The 21,247-nt window shown below is 43.3% G+C and overlaps 1 protein-coding gene across 7 annotated transcripts in view; it reads right to left on the bottom strand.

Moving 5' to 3' along the window:
* The window catches only part of FAT3 (FAT atypical cadherin 3), a 687,279-nt gene that overhangs the window by 76,318 nt on the left and 589,714 nt on the right, over nt 1-21,247 (bottom strand). For all 7 annotated transcript variants that reach the window (XM_051850343.3, XM_089312010.1, XM_089312007.1 and 4 more), the window contains 3 exons: nt 16,720-16,916; nt 14,943-15,096; nt 12,555-12,788 (listed from right to left, as the gene is read on the bottom strand). In XM_051850343.3, the coding sequence (XP_051706303.3) occupies nt 12,555-12,788; nt 14,943-15,096; nt 16,720-16,916 (585 nt within the window). The remainder of the gene's footprint in view (nt 1-12,554; nt 12,789-14,942; nt 15,097-16,719; nt 16,917-21,247) is intronic.

Genomic DNA, 21,247 nt, shown 5'->3' with positions numbered 1-21,247 from the left:
CCTTCAAAGATTTAACACTTCAGAGAATAACAGAGCTTTGGGGAAGAAAAAGAAAACATTAAATCACTGACCTATGCGGCTTAGCAGTAACAATTTCTAAGGCACTCAGAAAAACATAGAATATGTGATACTTAACAGAAGGAGGAAATCAGAATACAACCCTTCTTGAAACATTTTCTGGTAGGCATTACCGGACTATGGAAAAGCACTGATTTTAGGTGTTGATGCCTGCCTTTTAGACTCACCTGCTGCTAAGTGCCATCTGGTATGAGCACATTAGTCCCTGGGCCTCAGTTTCCTTCTTAGAAAAAGGAGGGTTCTGCCTGGACTTTTGTTTCTGGATCTTTCCAGGGGTGGTACTCTAAGATCTACAGTTTCCATAGGAAGTGGGCCTGGTACCCAGGGAGAGTCCATGAACACACAGGTGTAGCCAACAGCTGTTAGGGCAACACTCATGCCCTGCCTATGCCAAAATGGCTCTGTTCCCAGTGAGGCTGAACTGCTCTCCTGAGGGGAGGCCCTCTTGTGATGGCCACGGAGCTGCATGGGAGCCCTTGTTTGATTTCAGAAAGTGGAGCCTGTGAAAGGACGATGCAGAGGTCACAGTAGGGGATTCTTAAGGGTTTGTAGACAGAATTCAAAATGCCCAGTAACCCGTACCAGGATTCTTGTTCTCCATAACTCTGGACCACATTGCCTTAGAACTTAGCAACATAAAACAACAAATGTTTATTTTATTTTTATTTTTTGACAGGCAGAGTGGACAGTGAGAGAGAGAGACAGAAAGAAAGGTCTTCCTTTGCTGTTGGTTCACCCTCCAATGGCCGCCGTGGCTGGCGTGCTGCGGCCGGCGCACCGCGCTGATCCGATGGCAGGAGCCAGGTGCTTCTCCTGGTCTCCCATGGGGTGCAGGGCCCAAGCACTTGGGCCATCCTCCACTGAACTCCCTGGTCACAGCAGAGAGCTGGCCTGGAAGAGGGGGAACCAGGACAGAATCCGGCGCCCCGACTGGGACTAGAACCCGGTGTGCCGGCGCTGCAAGGTGGAGGATTAGCCTAGTGAGCCGCGGCGCCAGCCGACAAATGTTTATCAGCCTCTGGTTTCTATGAGCCAGGCATCCAGGTGTGGCTAAGCCTGCTGTCTCTGACTCAGGGTTTCTCATGAGGTTGCAGTCACATTGTCACACAGGTGACAGGCTTGAATGGGGGTGGAGATGGGGGTCTACTTTCAACCTCACTTCTGTAGTTGTTGGTAGGCCTTGACCCCTTGCTATGTGGGCCTCCCACAGGGCTGCCTTACAATACTACAACTGCTTTCCCTGGGGCAAGCAACCCAAGTGAAAATGAGAAAGAGAGCCTTAGACTAAACTGTGTTCCCTTAAAATCCCTAACCTGCAATGTGTTTGTATTTGGAGACAGGTCTTTTAGGAAGTAACTGAGGTTAAAAAAATGTCCTAAGGGGCCAGTGTTTTGGCACAGCAGGTTAAGCCACTGCCTGTTGTAACATGGGCACAGGTTCCATTCGTGGCTGCTCCACTTTCCATCCAGCTCCCAGATAATGAGCCTGGGGAAGCACTGGAAGGTGGCCCAGTGTGGGGAGCAACCGATACTAGACTAAATTACTGGAACTGCTAGGACTAATTCTGTGCATCTGATCTCCCACCATATGGCGCTGAGAGGGAATAAACAACTTCCACACAGCTGCCTCACCAATTCAACTAACGAGCTGCAGGAGCTGATCCTGCTCCTGATTGGAGGAGAGCAGCGTGCTCAGCACGTGGGGAGAGAACGCCCGCAGAGTTGGGATTGGTGGAAGAGGACTATAAAGGAGGAGAGAGACAACATGCACCAGGAACATCTGAGGAACCCCTGAGAGAGCCGGCCAGCGGTGTGCCGCTCCTCCGCGGAAGCAGGGAAAGCGGCGGGGGTGCCGCCCCTCCGCAGAAGCGGGGCAGGGGGGTGGCAGCAAACCCAGGAAGGGCTGGGGGAAAAAGAACAGTGCAGAGCCCGGTGTCGTTCCTCCGCGAGTTGGGGAGCGACAGTCCAGGTTCTTGGGCTCCTGTACCTACATAGGAGACTGGGAGGAGTTCCAGTCTTCTGGCTTCAGTCTGGCCCAGCCCTAAGCACTGACGTCATTTGTGGAGTGAATGAATGAACGGGTGAAAGAGATCTCTCTCTAGCTCTCTCTCTCTCTCTCCCTGCCCTTCCCCCCCGCCCCACTCTAACTTGGCCTTTCAAATAAATAATTTTCAAAAATAAATAAGGTTGTAGAGTGGGATTCTAATATTATGGGATTGATATGCTTGTAAGAAGAGGAAAATCTCACATATAAGATGAATTGTAGCTACGATTTTGTAGTCAGGAAAAAAAAATCATAGCTATTTTTATCTCTCTCCACACACAGAGAAAAAAGCTGTGTGCACACACCGTGAGAAGACAGTCAACTTAAAGCTAGGAAGAGAGCTGTCACCAGAACCCAATTCTGCTCACCCTGAACTTGGACTTCCAGCCTCCAGGACTATGAGAAAATACATTTCCGTTGTTTAATCCAGCCATTCTACAGCACTTGGTTATGGAAGTCAGAGATGGAAGCCAGTCTTCGTACAACTAAAATTCAGCAGTGATATCACTCTGCCATGTTCTGTTCATTAGAAGTGGTCCTGAAGCTCAGGCTACACACAATACAAAGTGGGTGAATACAAGGAAGTTGGGGTCATTGTGGGCCATCTTAGAGGCTGCTTAACTATCCTGGGGGCATAACTGACATCTTTTTTATCATTTTCATTCATTTATTTTAAAGATTTGGAGGCAGAGTCACAGAGAGAGGAAGAGACAGAGGTCTTCCATCCACTGGTTCACTCCCCAAATAGCTGCAAGGGTCAGAACTGAGCCCACCCAAAGCCAGGAGCTAGGACCTTCCTCCAGGTGTCCCATGTGGGTGCAGGGGCCTAAGAACTTGGGCCACCCTTCACTGCCTTCCCAGGCTGCAAGCAGAGTGCTGGGTCGAAGAGAAGCAGCTGGGACACAAACCAGCACCCATATGGGATGCCAGGGCTGCAGGCAGAGGCTTAACCTACTACGCCACAGTGCTAGCTCCTGAATTCAATTCTTTTTTTTTTTTTTTATTTGACAGGTAGAGTTATAGACAGTGAGAGAGAGACACAGAGAGAAAGGTCTTCCTTCTGTTGGTTCACTCCCCAAATGGCCGCTACAGCTGGTGCTGCGCCGATCCAAAGCCAGGAGCCAGGAGCTTCTTTCTGGTCTCCCACGTGGGTGCAGGGGTCCAAGCACTTGGGCCATCCTCCACTGCCCTCCCAGGCCACAGCAGAGAGCTGGACTGGAAGAGGAGCAACCGGGACAAGAACCTGGCGCCCATATGGGATGCCAGCGCCATAGGCAGAGGATTAACCAAGTGAGCCACTGCGCCGGCTCCTGAATTCAATTCTTAACATAGGCAACAATCACTGTAATAAGAGAAATACCTATGATTTTGTAACCAGTGGTAATCAGGTATTTTGACATTATGGTTGTTGTACACATCTCTACTTACTACTACTTCAAGATATGGAAGTTAGCGGAGCTACTGTGGAAGATCTTTCCATTTAATGTGTTAAAGAAGAAGTTCATGTTACTATATAACAATGTAAAGAACAAATAGGTTTTATTTGAAAGCTTTTGTATTTTAGCTTATGAGTCATACAACATTATTTTGAGAAGCTATCTGTAGGTGTCACCAAACTGCCAGGATGTTCATGATACAACACATTAAGGATCTTTAGCAACTGTGGTTCTCAACCTGTGGTGTGGGGGGGTACCAGCATCAACACTGCCAGGCAAGTAGTGTGAAATTATCAAGTCCAATCCTAGACACACTGAGTCTGAAGTTCTAGGGCAGCAGTGCAGCAACTTGTTTCAACAAGTCCCTGAACTGATTCTGAGACTCACCAGAGTTTTGGCATCACTAGTCCAGGTTCTCTTTTCCAGAATTTTCATTTCCAACTGGGCCTTCGTTAATATTGATACTGTGGTCCAGGGACTGCTTTTTGAGAACCATTGCCCTAGACCACAGCATCACTGTTAGCTAGGTATCTGTCCAGCAGCCCTCTCGTGGGCCCTGCTTTAATGTCTGCAGCCCTGTTCCCAACTAGCTTGGAGGGCAGGGCAAGTTACTTAACCCTTCAGAGTTTATTACCATATTAAGCAGAACAAAAAATTTGCCAAGTTGCATATTTCATTATGCGAATTGGAAATAATGTGTCAAAAGCACTTGGCACAGTGCCTGGCATGGAGCAGAAGCCCAGAAGTAGATGTTAACAGCCATATTATGATTATTAACATTTAAAGTTCTTATGAAGCACCAACCTGGCCGAGGAAGGTTCAAGACTGGCAGAGAAGAGTCACGCCATCATGTCTGTGTTGGGACAGCCAGGGGTGCTATTGCAGCTCAGAACAGGGAGATCTAACTCCAAGGAAAGACATAGCCTGACGCTGCCAAAGCACTTTTCCATTCATTCTTGGGCAAGGCTGACACTGATGTTTTGAGGTAGGCAAAGTTAGCGGTCATCCTCCTGTTATGGAAGAGGCAAGTGAAGTAATGGAATGTCAAGACTTGCCCACGCTCACAGGGCACTGGTCACCCAGGGCTCTCCCCACATCCATGTGGCCTCTTGACCAATTTGGTTACTGGGAGATGCTTTCCTTAGGGGACACAGGCCTGTGGTCTGATCTATATGGTCCAGAGAGGACCAGGAGATCTGTCTCAGCTGGAGTGGAGGCCTCAAGGAAACTGTCTACTTAGGAAATCCTAAAAGGAAGAAATGGCAGGATAATCGCAGGTCTGTTGTGACACACGTGGTGACTGCAGACCCCACAGCCTGTTCTTCACACGTGGGTGCCTCAGGCAGTGGAAACAGATGCTTCAGAATTTACTTCTGGCAGCTGTGCCTTCTTTCTCTTTTGGGGTTCAGTGAAAATTACAAATGAGGGGTCTTCAAAATATTCATGCAAAAAGCATATTATGAAAACACCACACATGGATTTTAATATTAGTGCACCAAAATAGACTTTTTATACATTTTCCATAAACTCTTTTAAGTATCCTGATATATTTAGCCAACTCCTCTGCAAAGGGGCGTTTCAGAGAGCATATGTTGAATGTGTATTTCAGATCAGAAGGTGACCCTGGGAGATTTAAAATCGAATGGCATCACAGGAAGTTGGAGCATTACTCTGGCCATCTAACTGGAGTGTCTGGAGCCTCGGGTGGAGATGAGCAGACATCTCTGATTCTCACAGCGTGGTGTGAACAGCACTTTCTCAGCCTCTATCCTGGGAAGACACAAGGAACTGTAAGCCTAGAGCACTCCACGTGCTTCTTCACTGGAGTTCTCACACCTAGTACAGGACACTTTACTGTGGACTTATCTCACCTCTCAATTTTCTTCCCAGGCCTCTTTGTATGGCTCTCAAATGCAGCAGACAAAAAAGGCAAGGAAGAGTCACAAGAGACAGGAAAGGAGTGGGTTGATTCATTTCAAGAGGTTTGATGAGCGTTTCTCAGTCTATCGGCCCTCAGTGGTTATTTCTGTGAACATTCCTCTCAGAGAAGTACTTTCCTCCTCCAGACGGAGCCACACTTGGAGCACATGGTGCTCTGAGACACAGGGCCAGCCCTGCGTATCTTCTGGCAAGATCTGTGCTTTGGAAAAGCAACTTCATTCCAACTCCAGCCCCACGAGAACACAGCACATGGGTGATGATCCATCTGCTGCAGTACGTGAATTCCCAACACGGGTAGCAAGCTTACATTAAACAGTGAACGTCAGCATAGAGTAAAGGATGCTGAGGACAGCAGAAACACACGTGGGTCAACATGGAAAAGTTTTGCCAAGAGATAAATTTTATCAATCTGTTAAAATGAGAATCTAACTACTAACTTTAGGGAGAAATGCATCATCCCAGAAGACTTGGCATTTTTCATATTTTCCATTAATGCAATTCACTCTACTCATGGGGTACACTGCACATCTGTAGAATCTGCTGCCCTGTTGGTCTCAGATGGTAGAAGCACTGACTGCATTGAGACGGCTGGAAGCAGAGATGAGACCCCTGTTGGGCTTTCCTCAGCACCCCCCTTTTAGGTTCTTCCTTTGAGTTTCAGTATCCATTATGAGGACTGTCACTCTCTCTTCCCTCTTTGAGACCTACTGAGCAGTTGTCCTCTCCTGCTGTCATCATTGCAACAAAGATAATGAGGGCTTCCCACATGCTCCCGACCTCCTCTATACTTCCCAGCTTCCCATGCTGTGGGTCAGGCTGTGTGACCACTGAGCAGCGGACAATGATGGGACAATGTGGGTCTTGCTCAGGCTGAGGTCACTGAGAGCTGGCATACCACCCTCATTCTCTTCTTTTGCCATGGTGGCCTTGTAAGCCAAAGGTCAAGAAGGTATGGTTGACAGGTTGGAGGTCAATGGGTGGACCCCATCAACCTGCATTTAACATGGAAAAGAATTAAACTTTTGTGGGCTAAGCCATTGAGACTTTTAAAATATTATTTTAGCTTTCCCAAGTTCACATTGGCTAATAAGATCCTCTTGCTACTCCATTGTTCCCTTCTCTGTCTATCCAAATTCAAGCCTCACTATCAGACTCAAATAAATGCTAGTACCACTTCCTGAGTTGCTCCAGCTGAAAATTCATTGCCCTTGTTTTCACATGTCTATCACAACCTGTGTTAGCATTTTACATGTTCTATCTGAGGAATCCTTAGAAACTCCCTACCTCTTCAGATGTGATTCTATTACACCTTTTACATTTGTTTGGAACATTCATTTATGCATTATACCTATTCCCACCGTAAACTCCTTGAAGGGAAGACCCATTTATTCCTGATTAGCAAATTTATCTTTATTCTTGACTTCTTTCTGGAGGTGCTCACTTTAATTGCCAATGTGACCCCAAGTTTCCATCTTTCTTTCTATATCAGGCTGTACTTTATACTACCTGTGCTATTTTTTTTTTTTTTTTGTGACAGGCAGAGTGGACAGTGAGAGAGAGAGACAGAGAGAAAGGTCTTCCTTTTGCCGTTGGTTCACCCTCCAATGGCCGCCGCGGCCAGCGCACCGCGCTGATCCGATGGCAGAAGCCAGGTACTTATCCTGGTCTCCCATGGGGTGCAGGGTCCAAGCACTTGGGCCATCCTCCACTGCACTCCCTGGCCACAGCAGAGAGCTGGCCTGGAAGAGGGGCAACCGGGACAGAATCCGGAGCCCTGGCCGAAACTAGAACCCGGTGTGCCGGCGCCGCAAGGCGGAGGATCAGCCCAGTGAGCCACGGTGCCGGCCTACCTGTGCTATTTCTGATCCGCAGCACTTCTGCCTGGTGCCCAAGTCTGAAATCTTGACTTGTCAGTCAATGTTGACCACAGTCCAATCACCTATCAAAACCTACAGATTTCACATCTGAAATCTAAATCTGACTCTCATCTGCTTTCTTTTAAATCCCAAAGCCACCACTCCACTTCAGCCATTGTGGTGTTTCTCAACCCCCACCTAGGGACTTCATTCATCTACTGGTTTGCTGCCTTCCAGTCCATTTTAAATGCTGTTTCAAGGCAGTCCTTTCCCAATCCCAGAATTGATTTAGTTTCTCAAAAGTACTCAGAGGTGTTTTTGTTTTTTCCTCTTGAGTTAAATACATGATCCCTGGCCCTCTTGAATAACCCCAATCAGTCCTGGTCTACTTTTCCTGTTTCATCTGTATCTCTTCTACCTTAGACAAATGATTTTCTTCCAGGGATTCAGTTGGGCTAAGACTTCCCCAACTTTACACAGTCAAAGCTCTGTTTTCCTAAATGCATTCCTATCTCAGGCTGTTCAAACTCTATTAGTTTTGGGAGCTCAGCCTTTTGTAAAGAATATGTGTGTTCTTGAATCCTCCCCTTTACAATGACTATCTCCTGCCACTCATATTCCTCACCTTTGAGATTCTTGCAGCTCCTTCAGTAGTGACTATTAGCTGCTCATTAAATAATTGTTAAATCAAATGGGAAATAATTATAACATATGTTCCGAGGCTCCAAGTTTCTCTGAAACCTTCAAAATTCCAAATATTGCAGGAGATATTTTATAGAAAAGGAGTTATCCATTAGAATAATTCCTTGCTTTAAGGCTCCAGTCTTCAAAGAGGAGAAATATCCTCTCAAATCTCAAATATCTGAATGTTGGCCTTTTCACAAATCATGGGTTATCAGATACTTTCCAGAATAAATTTGCATTTCATTGTCATGTCACTTTGCCTAAAATGGCTACAAAATCTTTGGTTTGTTCCCTTTGCTAGTTCAAAAAAATAATCAATGTTGGAAACATTAGAACAAATCCTACCTCCAAGAAGTGGACTAAATAATGGATATTAATTTCAAAGGGATGATAGAATAAAAGGTTTCCTCACCTTTACTGAAAGCATTAGACCTTTATAAATATTGGGTCATTAAATCATGTTCCTAGTTTATGTGATTCAAGCTATTACCATTTTATAGGAAAAGTAAAAACTTAAATGCTAAAATCTAGACAGTTGCCATGACATTTCTTAGAACTTAGAAAATGGGTGTTAAAATTAGCTTGTCTTCTACCTTTATTTTATTCCTGACCTAGGTCAGTTATTTTTATAGTGATGTTAGTGCATTATGAATGATTCATAGGAGAAGGTTGTTTGAAAACAACATTTTAAACTTAGAAAACCAGGAATATGAGGGTTTAGTGAGTCATGGTAAGGGCTTTGGATTCATGAAGTTATGGAATCAGATTTCAGATTACTATATCCTTGTTTTTCATTTGCAACTGATAGTGATCTTGTATGTAACTGTGATCCAATGCAGGTTGTCATAGTCTGTGGATTGTGGCAGAACAGCAATTTACTGCTCTAGTGCAATGAGACTAGCAAGTCAAAGATCAAGGCAGCAACAGATTCAGTGTCTGCAGGAAGTGTGTTCCTGGAGGATGCTGCCTCTGTGTTGCCTCATATAGTGGAAAGGACAAACAGGCCCCCTCCAGCCTTCTTTATAAAGGCACCAATTCCATTCACAGGGCCTCTGCCTTAATGACTCAACCACCCCAAGCCCACCTCTTAATGTCATCAACACATTGGGGATTAGATTTTACTAGGAAGCTTGCAGGGACACAAACATTCAGCTCACGGCACGGGTGAAATAATTCACAACTTTAGGTAAAGGGATATGCTTAACAAAAGAGGTTTCATGAACAGAACCTCTCTGTCATTTACACATATGGAGCCAATGTTTGTCATGAGGATCAGAAACCAATTAGACAATTTGGGTGATTCTCAAGGGAAGTTTGCTAGTGAAAAAGACTGCTACTCTCTTACAGTTACAGACTACATGATTTCATCTGAATAAAATTTTTTAAACAAGAAAATTACAGATATGGAGATTAGGGTTCGTTGTGGACTAGGGATTGAGAAGGATGAATGAAAGAGCTGGTGGTAATATGAAACTACAGAGGAGATAAGATTGCATAAAATACACATACGTGTGCATGTGCATGCTGAAATCTGAGTAAGCCCTGTGAATCAGGCCTATGTCGGCTCCTCGTTTTGATACTAGGAAACTAGTTAGGCAAGGTGTCGCCATTGGTGAAAGGGCAAAGTGAAAGGGGTACCGGACCTTCCTGCTTATTTTTGCAGCTTCTGGTGAACTTTCAATTATTTCAAAATAACATGCTTCAAAAATAAGACATTTCCTTGCCACTTTAGAGAAGGAGCTGCAGACAGGTCAGGTGGTAACAAAAGTGGGTGAAGTGGCCCACAACAGGGAGGGGAGAGCTGTGGTCGACGTGGAAAAGGCAGGTGCTCTTGAGCTCCTTCCAGCACGGGATCTGTGCCTCTGGGATTACTCAGTCTTCTGGGTGCTGTGGTCTTGAAAAGATGCTGGAAAACTAAATTTCTAATAACAATCTGACTTTTTTTTTTATTTGGCAGGCAGAGTTAGACAGTGAGAGAGAGAGAGAGAGACAGAAAGGTCTTCCTTCCGTTGGTTCACCCCCTAAATGGCCGCTACGGCCGGCGCTGCGCCAATCTGAAACCAGGAGCCAGGTGCTTCCTCCTGGTCTCCCATGCAGGTGCAGGGCCTAAGCACTTGGGCCATCCTCCACTGCCTTCCTGGGCCACAGCAGAGAGCTGGACTGGAAGAGGAGCAACAGGGGCTAGAACCTGGTGCCCATATGGGATGCCAGTGCTGGAGGTGGAGAATTAACCAAGTGAGCCATGGCACTGGCCCCAACAATTTGACTTTGAAATACTGATCACCATCCTAACTTTTCTGAACACTGAATACACGAAACTAAAGAGCCACTAGAGGGCTGGATTTGGTTTAATGGCCACACGTGTGTAAACTCAGCTTTCAGATCGTGCATCAGTTCGACCCCAGGATAAATTCCCCACTCAGTGCACAGCTCACGCTAGTCTGAGATTCCTTACAAAAAATGGAGAAATGGTTGCTGTTGGGAAACTGTTCTGCTCAGGCCAGTAATGAATATGTCATGAGCCACCAGTCCCAGACACCCAGGGATTCCAAATAATGTCAGCATTTCTTTGATGGCAGCTCAGGCTGCCACAGCTGCTCTTGGAATCCCTGCTCTTGCAAGCCCTGACCAAGACCTTCACAGTCACTTTCTCAGCATGGTGCCTGGGACACAGTCAGTGTTCATTTTGTGTTTTTCAGCAGCGTTCATTTGCTCTTTTATCTTTATCTTAGTTTTTTATCTTTATCTTAGCTCTTTCGTTCTTAAAAGTTAACTTAGATTTTTTGCAAAAATTGGGGAAATAGAAATGAACTCTGATGTGGTGTTTTATGCTAGAATTTTCATGACATTGAGACAACTGGTCTGCTGAATACATTTTCTGTTAGTTGTCAGCAGCACCCTCAACACCACACACTATTTGGAGTTCTTAACATAAGCAGAATAGCAGATCAAGGTGTTGATTAGGTCCTCACTCCAGTTTGGTCTTTTAAAGTCTTTATCACGTCTGCCTGTTAAATGCTCACAGTTCAGAAATTGCTTCCTCCCCAACCTGGCCAGGTGACTTCAAAGAAGTGAAGGAAGACATAGCTAAATGAACACACTTTAGCATCACTTGCAAAACAGCTTGATGTGCCATGTCATACTCTGCCCATGCCCGTGCTGTCTGAAACAGTATCATGTGGACCAATTACAATTCTAACAGCTTGATGGAACATACCCAATTTTTCTGTTAAAGGAAGTGAGGAAGAAAATTCCAATCTTTCAGCTTTCAAAAATTTCTTCTATGGCCTAATTACACACTCTGAAAATCAAATTTCAAATTAAAAAATCATTTCCATTAATTGTGTCCTCCTCTTCTCCCCACTCCAAATCCTACCACCAAAAGTCTAGAGAAGGATTTCAATCTCTTTTAAAAAGGAGTGTTTGTAGGTATCACATAATTATTTATCAGTAATAACATTTTCTTGTGTGCCATTTTTCATGAAGTGCTATAATATGCAGACTTACAGAAGGTTGGTTGTCAGCCCTGAGAATTATACTAATGAGAGACGAGCAATAATTCAAAGTGTAGCCACTAATTTCTCTAAGGGGAAATATGCAGATCCTAAGCTCCACGTTTGTTTTCCACTAATTATCATGTATTTACTTTTCCATTAGTCCAATAATTTTTCTTTCAATTCAGAATTAAGCCATAAGACACTGAATTATATAAAGGCCTCTTTAGCATAGCAGACACACCCCATCATTCCCTAGCTCTCTGATTTACAGCTTTTAAAACGCTCAACCAAGAGGCTGGTATATGCCCTTTTCTATTTATATTCCATCATGGAGTCACCTCAATAACTTGTGCATTCTCAGAAGGTCCACCTAGCAATTAACTCCAGTCTTTTGTAACTCATCATCTCATTATGTAAACTGGATTTGAACACAAAGTTTATCAGCAACTTTGAATTCTAATTCCTTCTCATCTCCCCCACCCCGACTTAGCATGGAAATATTAGCTTCTATGTGACAAAAACGCTAGAAAACAGCAGTTTGAAAAATCCACATTGGACTGGCATTACATTTAGGAATTGTTCTTTGCACGGTGGGCCACCACAATAAATTGAGACTGTCGTATTTCAGCTGCAGCATGTGAGGCAATTCTTCATTTAAATGGAAAAGAATTCTCTTTGCCACACAGCACAGCATTTTAACTATGTTTAGGTGGAATCGACAAGTAAGGAAGCTATTATTATTTTTTTGAAAGGTTAGGAAAAAAAAATCTCAAGCTATGCAATCCAAAACTCTTTGTTAAGAGGTGAAGTCATTCATAGTACCTGGTCTTCAAATCCTTGAAGCAGGAGGGAGGGCAGCTTGCAGAGTTCTCTTATGCATATTAAGTGTATCAGCAGACAAGGTGAAATGGGATAGGAACCAATGAGAGGGTTTTTATAAAACTAAAGGAAAGGCAGCACCGGAAGTCAACACATCCAGTGTATGAACATGGAGATGCTGGTCCATGCAACTGACTTACCAACGTCAGGGTCCACGGCTTGAACCCTGGTCAACAGAGCCTTGGTGGCTGTGTTCTCATAGACACAGGCATTGTAGTGCTCTGAAGAAAATACAGGTGGGTTGTCATTCACGTCCTCCAGGATCAGGCGGACATCAGAGTGGCAGAATCTGCCACCCCCATCAGTGGCCCTGGCAATCAAATTGTACACAGGGACCCTCTCCCGGTCCAACGGAGCAAAGGTTTTTAATTCACCTGTGGAAACAAAAGGAGCATGGCTGGTCTGGCTTTTTGAAAACTGTATGTCTCTGAAGAACAGAGAATCACCTATTTAAAGAATTTCCAGTACAGGAAGGACCAGTGATATTTTACCCAAAGTGCCTCATACTTTGAAAACTAGAACAAATTCAATTTTTTTAGACATCAGGGGAAACTTACAGAATCCTGGATACAACAATAAACCAACAGTATGACTTTCAAATTAATTAATCCTTTTGTAAATCCTCTGCCATCTTCTGGCTACCTGGCTAAGTCCTATACCTCTTTCATCTTCCTGGGAGCTGCTCAAGAGATCAGCCTGTGGATTTCTGCTCTATTTCCTGACAAAGGATAGAGAATGTAGCTATGTTTCCAGTTCCCTGATGGTCAACGATATCAGTCACCCGTAGATCCACAGGGCAGTCTCTTCGTTTCTACATATGACACTTATACCCCTCGTTTTAGAGGAAAATAAGATAATCTGCCTAGAGGCTGACCTTAGGTGAATGTGGTCTTGAAGGAACCTGGCTGTGCTGTGCCAAGGCTGCTGCTTTACATGCTGGGTGGTGGAAGGGCTGGGGGTTGCCGTGGGCGGGCTCAAGCCAGGGGAAACTTGAGGAGCTTGGAGAAGCAGCTGTCTAGCAACCAGCAGGGAGACAGGCTCTGCCTGCTTTTAACAACTGGAACAGCTGTACTGGGGGCAGGATACCAGATCCCATATGGAGATTTTACTGTTGTTTAAATTTCAATAGATAATGAAAACAACTACAGTGACAAACCTGATTAAACTCTATGTGGTGGAAAAAGTATGGCTCATAAAATTCTTACTCTTAAAGGAAAAGTATTAGACATTACTTAGGCCAAGCAGCTAAATTTAAAAGATTTCTTTGTTACAGCCAACCAGTCCTCAAGCACTGATCGGATCCTTTCCCTCTCCTACTCAGAAAGCAGCCAGTGGTTTTGCAGTGGGACAGTCGAGATCTTCCTTGATCTGGCCTAAAGTTGTGTTCCTGCCACTTTGTTACCTGGCATTCCCTGGATAGGCTGCATTTTCTGCTAGTGCTGTCCCTGTAAGCTGCACTGTTGGATAGAACCCTGGCTCCATTCAAGTGCTAGCTCTTCCTTACAAGTTTCCTCTCATCAAAGTATTACATATAGTTCCCTTTATATTTCTCCAGGACACTCATTTAATTCTTTTTCTTATTATCTTCTCTGTCCCTGTTCCCTACTAGATTATATCATCTCTTGGGTATGGTTGGTTTTGTTTATTTTGGAGTATACTGCATATATCCTCATAAAGTGTTCTATGTTTACTAACTACTCAACACATGTTACCTATCACATAAACAATCGTCAGGACCATATAGGTGACAAGGATGGATATTGCCATGTCAGTGCCTCCAGGGAAGATATAAGTGACAGGGAAGTGAGGCAGGTAGAAACCAATTTATGGTTATTATTCACCAGGACTAATACATTGCTGGAAATACACAAGTTATTAAATATTTATTTAAAATTGTCATTGGTTAGAGGATCCAATTCATAATGGTAAAATAGTTTGCTTCCATAGAAAATGGGTTGCTCATTAGCTCTGGCCTTCACTGTAGGCATCTGCACTGAGTTTACATAACCTTTCACTTGGTAAATTTTACCTGAATGTGCAAGCAAATCTGAGGGCTCACAGCTTTGGAGAAACTAGGCAGGGATGTTTGATAAAAACCAGACAAGTTGCATTAATAAAAATCAGGAAGGGACTCAAAGGGGACTAAAAAACTGAAAAAGAAAAAGAAACCCTCGTTGCTGTGCATTGCTACCTGGCTTGAGTTACATCAGAAATGCAGGTTGCCATGCAATCAGACCTTTTATAAGCAGGTGCTTTAACTCACAGGTATGAGAAACAAACAGAGATGTCGGCGTCCTTGATGCTAACAGATGTAGGTGAAGTCTAGGTGAGTTTTACAAATCACCGAAAGTCTGTGTGGTCCAGAGCATATTTGGATTTCATGTGCTCCTAGTGCTTTCAAGATCCAGAGCAAGCATCCCATCAAGGTTCTGCTCTAAAACTACCTAGTCGTGAGGACATCATACGAGGGTTTAACTTCCCTTACGGTCTAAGAATGACATTTATCCAAAGAATAAATTTCACCTTACCACTTTCTGGATCTAGAAAGAATTCATTGTTTCCAGATCCATAGAGTGAGTATCGTATATCTCCATTGGATCCAATATCGGCATCCTTGGCACTGACCTTCAGAATGATTTTATTTGATGGAATGTCTTCAGGAAATAATGCCGTATATGCAACCTGGGAAAAGGTGATGAAAGGCAATTAAATCCCTCGTAATTTGTAAAACAACTGCTATATGTAGCATTACATATGATTTATTTTAAAATTCATGCATACAATTTAGCTTGTGCTACTTTTCCTTCACCACAGAACCATATGGTGATATAAGGTGAAATGTGATATTTTCATGGTCTTCCCCTGTACAAGACCATTCACTCAGCCAATATTTATTGAGCACCTATTATTTCTTAGGTATGACTAGAAATGCTGAAAGTACAACAAAGGAAAAACAGACAAAAGCCACTGCCCTTGTGGAACCGTGACACACATCACATAATGACCATGCTCTATTTTTCTGTTGAGTGCCAATGGATCCTTGGGACTCTTTTCAATTTTCTAGAAAGCCAATAGTAACATCTGGTGTTAGCATGATAAATTAAAGCTATTTTCTCTTTTTAAAATTTATTTATTTGAGAGGCAGAGTTACAGACAGAGAGAGGGAGAGACACAGAGAAAGGTCTTCCATCTGCTGGTTCACTCCCCAAATGGCCAGAGTTGATCTGAATCCAGGAGCCAGGAGCTTCCTCCAGGTCTCCCACCAGGGTACAGGGGCCCAAGCACCCAGGCCATCTTCCACTGCTTTCCCGCCTTAAGCTGAGAGCTGGATCAAAAAAGCAGCAGCCAGGACTCGAACCAGTGTACATACGAGATGCCAGCACCACAAGTGGAGGCTTAGCCTACTCTGCCATAGCTCTGGCCCTGCAACACCTCTCTAAAAATATATACTGTTTCTTGTTCCATGTGGTAAGTATAAAATAAATCATAGCATTTTAGTTTCAGTGAGAAAACAAAACCGTGTATTGGGACCTTGAATTAGCATCATGTTTTGGAGAGTACTGGAGACCTATGTTCAATACCCATGTTGCCACTAATCAGCTGTGTAAAATTATACCAATTATAGCCTGTAGAGTAGTCCATTTCTTTTTATCATACCAGTGATTTAGATAGAACTATTCATGATATCCAATCTGAATTACTTAATTTTACATTTATTTCATTTCATTCAAAAGGCAGAGAGAGAAAAAGACACAGATAGAAAGCAACCTCCCTTCTGAGGAAACATTCCCCAGATACCCACTGTAGGCAGGGATGGGCCTGGCCAAAGCCAGGAGAACAGAACTGAATCCAGGTCTCCCATGTAGTGGCAGGGACCCAAGTACTTGAGCCACAACCTGATGCCTCCCAGGGTATGCATTAGCAGAAAGCTGGAATGCAGAGTAGAGCCAGTACTCAAACCTGGGCCCTGTGATATGGGATGTGGGCATACCAAGCAGGGGCTTAACCACTGCACCAAGTGTCCCCTCCCCAACAAAAAAATTGCTTATTTTAAGACTTACTGTTTCATTTTTGTTCTTGCTTGGAGGAGGCCCAAATTAGGTACCTGGTCTTGTCACCTACCCTCTTTTCATGTTTAGAACATTTTATCCTAGACTTTACTTCCTACTCACTAATGATCAATTGAGGCACTTACCAGAGATAAGAGCAGAAGGCAGCCTAGCCTTATGAAGAACAGTGAAGTGGGTGCTGACTTAACTTTAGGGAAGCATAGTGAAAAAACAGAGCTATGTCTCTGCATCTCACCTGATCACACACTGGGCTATTGTCATTCACATCACTGACAGTCACTTCCACCATGGCCTGCGTGACAAAGAGCCCGTCAGTGGCTGTGATGTTGAGGAAATAAATGTCTTGTTCTTCTCTATCTAGAGGTCTCTTCACATAGACCTTCCACTCACTCTGCACCAGGCCCAGGGCAAACCTTCCTCGGGGATTTCCTCCTGCAGGGACAAAAGTGGACATTAAAAAATATAGTGGATCTGAACTTAGAATAGTGCTTTCTAGAGTCTGGGGAAGATAGAGGAAAGAGGGTGGGAGTGAGGTTGGAAAACAGGTACTCAAACACAGGCAGAGAGAATCACAAGTTCTAGTGTTCCACAGGACAATGGAGTTACTGTATTTCACATTCATGTATTGCATACTGCATAAAGAACTGCATGACAGGCACTCAGAAGACACCAAATGCAAAGAAAAGATAAAGAAATGGAAATGCTACTTGCTTGGCTTGCTTGATTTATGCCGTATATATGTGTCCAAGTATTGCACCCCATACAAATGTACAAACAACACATGCTAACCAAAACTTTGTAAAAATAATTTCCAAAAGGAGAGAACACAGCCCTGACAGCCAGACTTTAACCCAATTAGATTTCTCACCCACAGTGCTGTAAAATAATAAACTTACATTCTTTTAAGCAAAAATAAAAACACAATAGATTTTGAAGATGTGCAATGAATTGACTTGAGGTCCACCTATATGTGAGGCCCATGTGGGGTCATCCAGATGCTCCTCCAATTGCAATATTTATGATCTCAGAAAAAACTGATATTCCTTTTGAATCTTAGGTAACAAAGCATGGTACTTATATTCTTGACTTGCATGGAAAGTAAAACAGTAACTTTCCAAGAGAATAAAATCCACTTAGAGAAGCTGATCTCTTGTTTAGTTCCCTTTAAGAACAATCAAATTCAAACTGTGAACTATCAATCGTTTTCTCAGGATGATACAATTGTCTTTCCACTTAGTCTCAAGAGAGGATGTAATACACTATAGCTCTTGTAACCAAGACAATTTCATTAGCTGTTGATTATGCAATCAAGGAAAGGCAGTCAGTTCTATTAAGCTATCTTTTAATGAAGCCTTCATCATACAGCTGTGTTGTTCTCATGAGGACTGGAGTTTGGGGAGAAAAGTTTATATGACAGGGGAAGACCCATTAGTATTAAATGGCCCTAATGAGGGGTCATTTAAGGAGCAGTTGAAAGATAAGTACTACAATTAGATGAGATTTAGCCGAGTGAAGCTGGTGAAAGTGGAAGAAAAGGAGAAGAGAGGAAGTGGGACGGCTTCTAACGATGCTGCAACACTGACAGTGGTCCGTATTACTTATTACTTTTACTTTTCCATATGACTTTTCCACATCACTCAATTATATGGAGATAAGAACAGATTGCCAAATAAGGAAGGAAGATGGAGGATGAAAACCACCTTGACCTTCTTATTCCTAAGGGGGAATTATGTCATTTCAGACACTAAGACAGACTGAGACGAATGTCAAGAAGTCCGGAGTCAAGCTGAAAGATCACATTTTGCATATATGGACATTCAACAAGTGTTTGTCCCCTTCTCTGGGCAGGGACTGTTATAGCTAGCAGGGCTATTCTAATGGGCAAAACTGGCAAAAATCTCTGCTCTCATGGTTGAGCTCACATTCCAAAGGGGAAGATTGATAATAGTGAACAGAATTGGGAGGCCATTAGGTTGGAGATGACTCTAGTGTCTTGAGCGCCTACGTAAGCAGACAGAAGAAAGCTCAGCTCAGTGCTAATGATAAAATGAAACTTAAATGTTAGTAAATCAGAAACCACTAATTGACCTCTACGCAGGAATTTTAGGTTACTGTTCCACTCTAGCCAATCAAATATTTCGTCTTGCCTCAGAACACCCACATGGTGTGTGGGTGGAGCACTGTACAGTTTGTGATCTATAACTGGCCAATTCACGGACTGCTGTTTGTTCAAATAAACTTTTGAAACTTCGAATGGGCCTGAGTATCTTTTAACACCAGAAATAAAGAAACAAGGAAAGCATACTGTGTGCAGGCTGCTACTTCACTAAACGTAGAGCCTTCTCACCTTCTTATAACGGATCTTGGAACACAGAGGGAAGACAGGGTAGAAATCATGGTCTTATTGGAGAGGTTGAGAGAGGAGGAGTGAGATGTTTTTTAATAAATTTTTTAAAACTTTTTAAAAAATATTTTTTATTTATTTGACAGGTAGAATTAGACAGTGAGAGAAAGAGACAGAGAGAAAGGTCTTCCTTCCGTTGGTTCATTCCCCAATTGGCCGCAATGGCCGGAGCTACGCTGATCCAAAGCAGGAGCCAGAAACTTCTTCCTGGTCTCCCATGCGGGTGCAGGGCCCAAGCACTTGGGCCATCCTCCACTGCCCTCCCAGGCCACAGCAGAGAGCTGGACTGGAAGAGGAGAAGCCGGGACTAGAACCAGCACCCATATGGGATGCCAGTGCCGCAGGTGGAGGATTAACCTAATGCACCATGGCACCGGCCCTGAGGAAAGAGATTCTGAGTGCCCGACTGCACTCTTGATTCTGAGGCAAGGGAACACAGTCCACTGGCCACAGGACTGTGGGGTATCCTTGGGATAAACAGGACCAAACTTGGGAGAGAGGGCAGAAAAGGTGAGGGCTGCCCATTCCTCCTGGCATAGTGGTTCTCAGCTGGGGAGGATCATGCCCTTCCCTCTCTGTGGCAGCTGTCAACGTCTGGAGGCACTGATGAATGTTACATTGATGGGAGGGTTGTGTATTACTAGACTCGAGTGGGTAGAGGCCACAGTTGCAGCTGAACACCCTATAAAGGATAGCCTCCACCACACAGAATTATTCAGGCCCAACTGTCAATCATGTGTGGCTGAGAAACCTTGCTCTAGGGAGGCCCAGTCCACCCTGGGATATCACTTTCCTTCACCACTGGCTAAGATTCAATTATGCTGCAGCTGAATATTATTTCAGCACACACAGATTTAACCTCTCTTATTAAATGCTTTCAGTGCAGGCAAGCCCACACCGTTCTTTTGTTGCGTAAAATGATTAATGGTCCTTTGTAAATCCAAGGCTGCACAGGCAAATTGTGTTACATCAAGAGCAAAAGTTAAATCTAATTAAAATCAGTTGGTGGTTGGCACCACTAATAGTAACAGTAGCTTTAAGCTACTCGGTGCTCATTACTTTGGTAAAGTCAATGGGATGGTCCCTTTAAATCATCAATTGAGAACTCAGACTATCTATAAATAATTAAGGCCATTTAACAACTCTTCCACATAGGAAAGTACCCCTTAGAATATCCAAGAAGCTTTTTATTTTCTGAAACTAAACACAACTAAATCAAAAGGAGGCTTCACTCACCTTTCTTTCCTCATCACTATCTTTTTAAGTTTTAATTGCAGAAATACCAGGGGCCTTCAAAAAGTTCATGGGACATATGCTTTATGAAAAAGGTATGCATAGATTTCAAGATCTTTTTGCACCAGAACAAACTTCTTTTAGTTCCATTTTGCCAAGAACTTTTAGAAGTACCCTCATAAACCTCTTAATAAAAACAATTATTGGTAACAGAAAGCAGTAAAATGCATATAGTATTTTAATCAAAAATGGTAGGAAACATCTCCGTGAAGAAAATGGAGAATAGTGCTAAAAAATGAAGCAATCCCAAGCACTGACACATTTGCTCGGCTGTGGATCCTTTCTGTAGTGATTAATTAACTTTTCCACTAACATACTTAAGCAGATTCTGGGTCCTAAGGGCATTCTAATTAATTCATTTTTCACTCTGAATAATGTGGTGTTTCTAAAGGAAAAGCCACCTGACTACAAGTATTGATGGATTCTTTAAAATCTTTTGGCACTTTGCTTACGTTCTGTCTCTGAATACAATAACAAAATATTACTTTTAATAGCCCCTCCCCCAATAGTTTTTAGGAAGACTGCCTCCAGTCCACCATCCCTGTCCCTTGCAGCTTACAGCCAGAAACAACCGCTGATCAGTGAAAACGGTATTCTTCTCTGATGTGAAACCCGTGGCCCTCTGAGCAATGGTGACTTTTTTTTTTTTTATGTATTCTTGGAGACCTCATTTATCTACCCGGGATTTTCTATTGAACTGCTACTTACTGTTTGGAAAGACATAAATGAGATCCAAAAAAACTGGGTTGTCAGAAGAAATATTTCTTAGTTTGAGCTATAATTTAAAATTATTAAATAAAATGTCAAACTGTGATCTCAAATTTGTGCATAAATGTGCATGTGTGTTTTTATGATCAGGAGAGGCTTATATGCAAAGCTAACTGGTATCCAGAAATTATTCTTCTTAACACTCCCCCCAAAAAGGAAAAGGGAATATATTTAAAAACATATCTACCTACCAAAAACAGCTGTTATTTTCATTTCATCAACAGTGATATTTGGCTGGACTCCATTTTAAAATAAGAGGGACACAGAATGGGGTACCATTGTGGGTAATATGTTGCAG

Source organism: Oryctolagus cuniculus, chromosome 1, assembly GCF_051225735.1.
Source record: "Oryctolagus cuniculus isolate XC-2025 breed Fujian yellow rabbit chromosome 1, ASM5122573v1, whole genome shotgun sequence".
NCBI lineage: Eukaryota > Metazoa > Chordata > Mammalia > Lagomorpha > Leporidae > Oryctolagus > Oryctolagus cuniculus.
The sequence above is the reverse complement of the archived record's forward strand: the minus strand, read 5'-3'. Positions and strand labels throughout refer to the sequence as shown.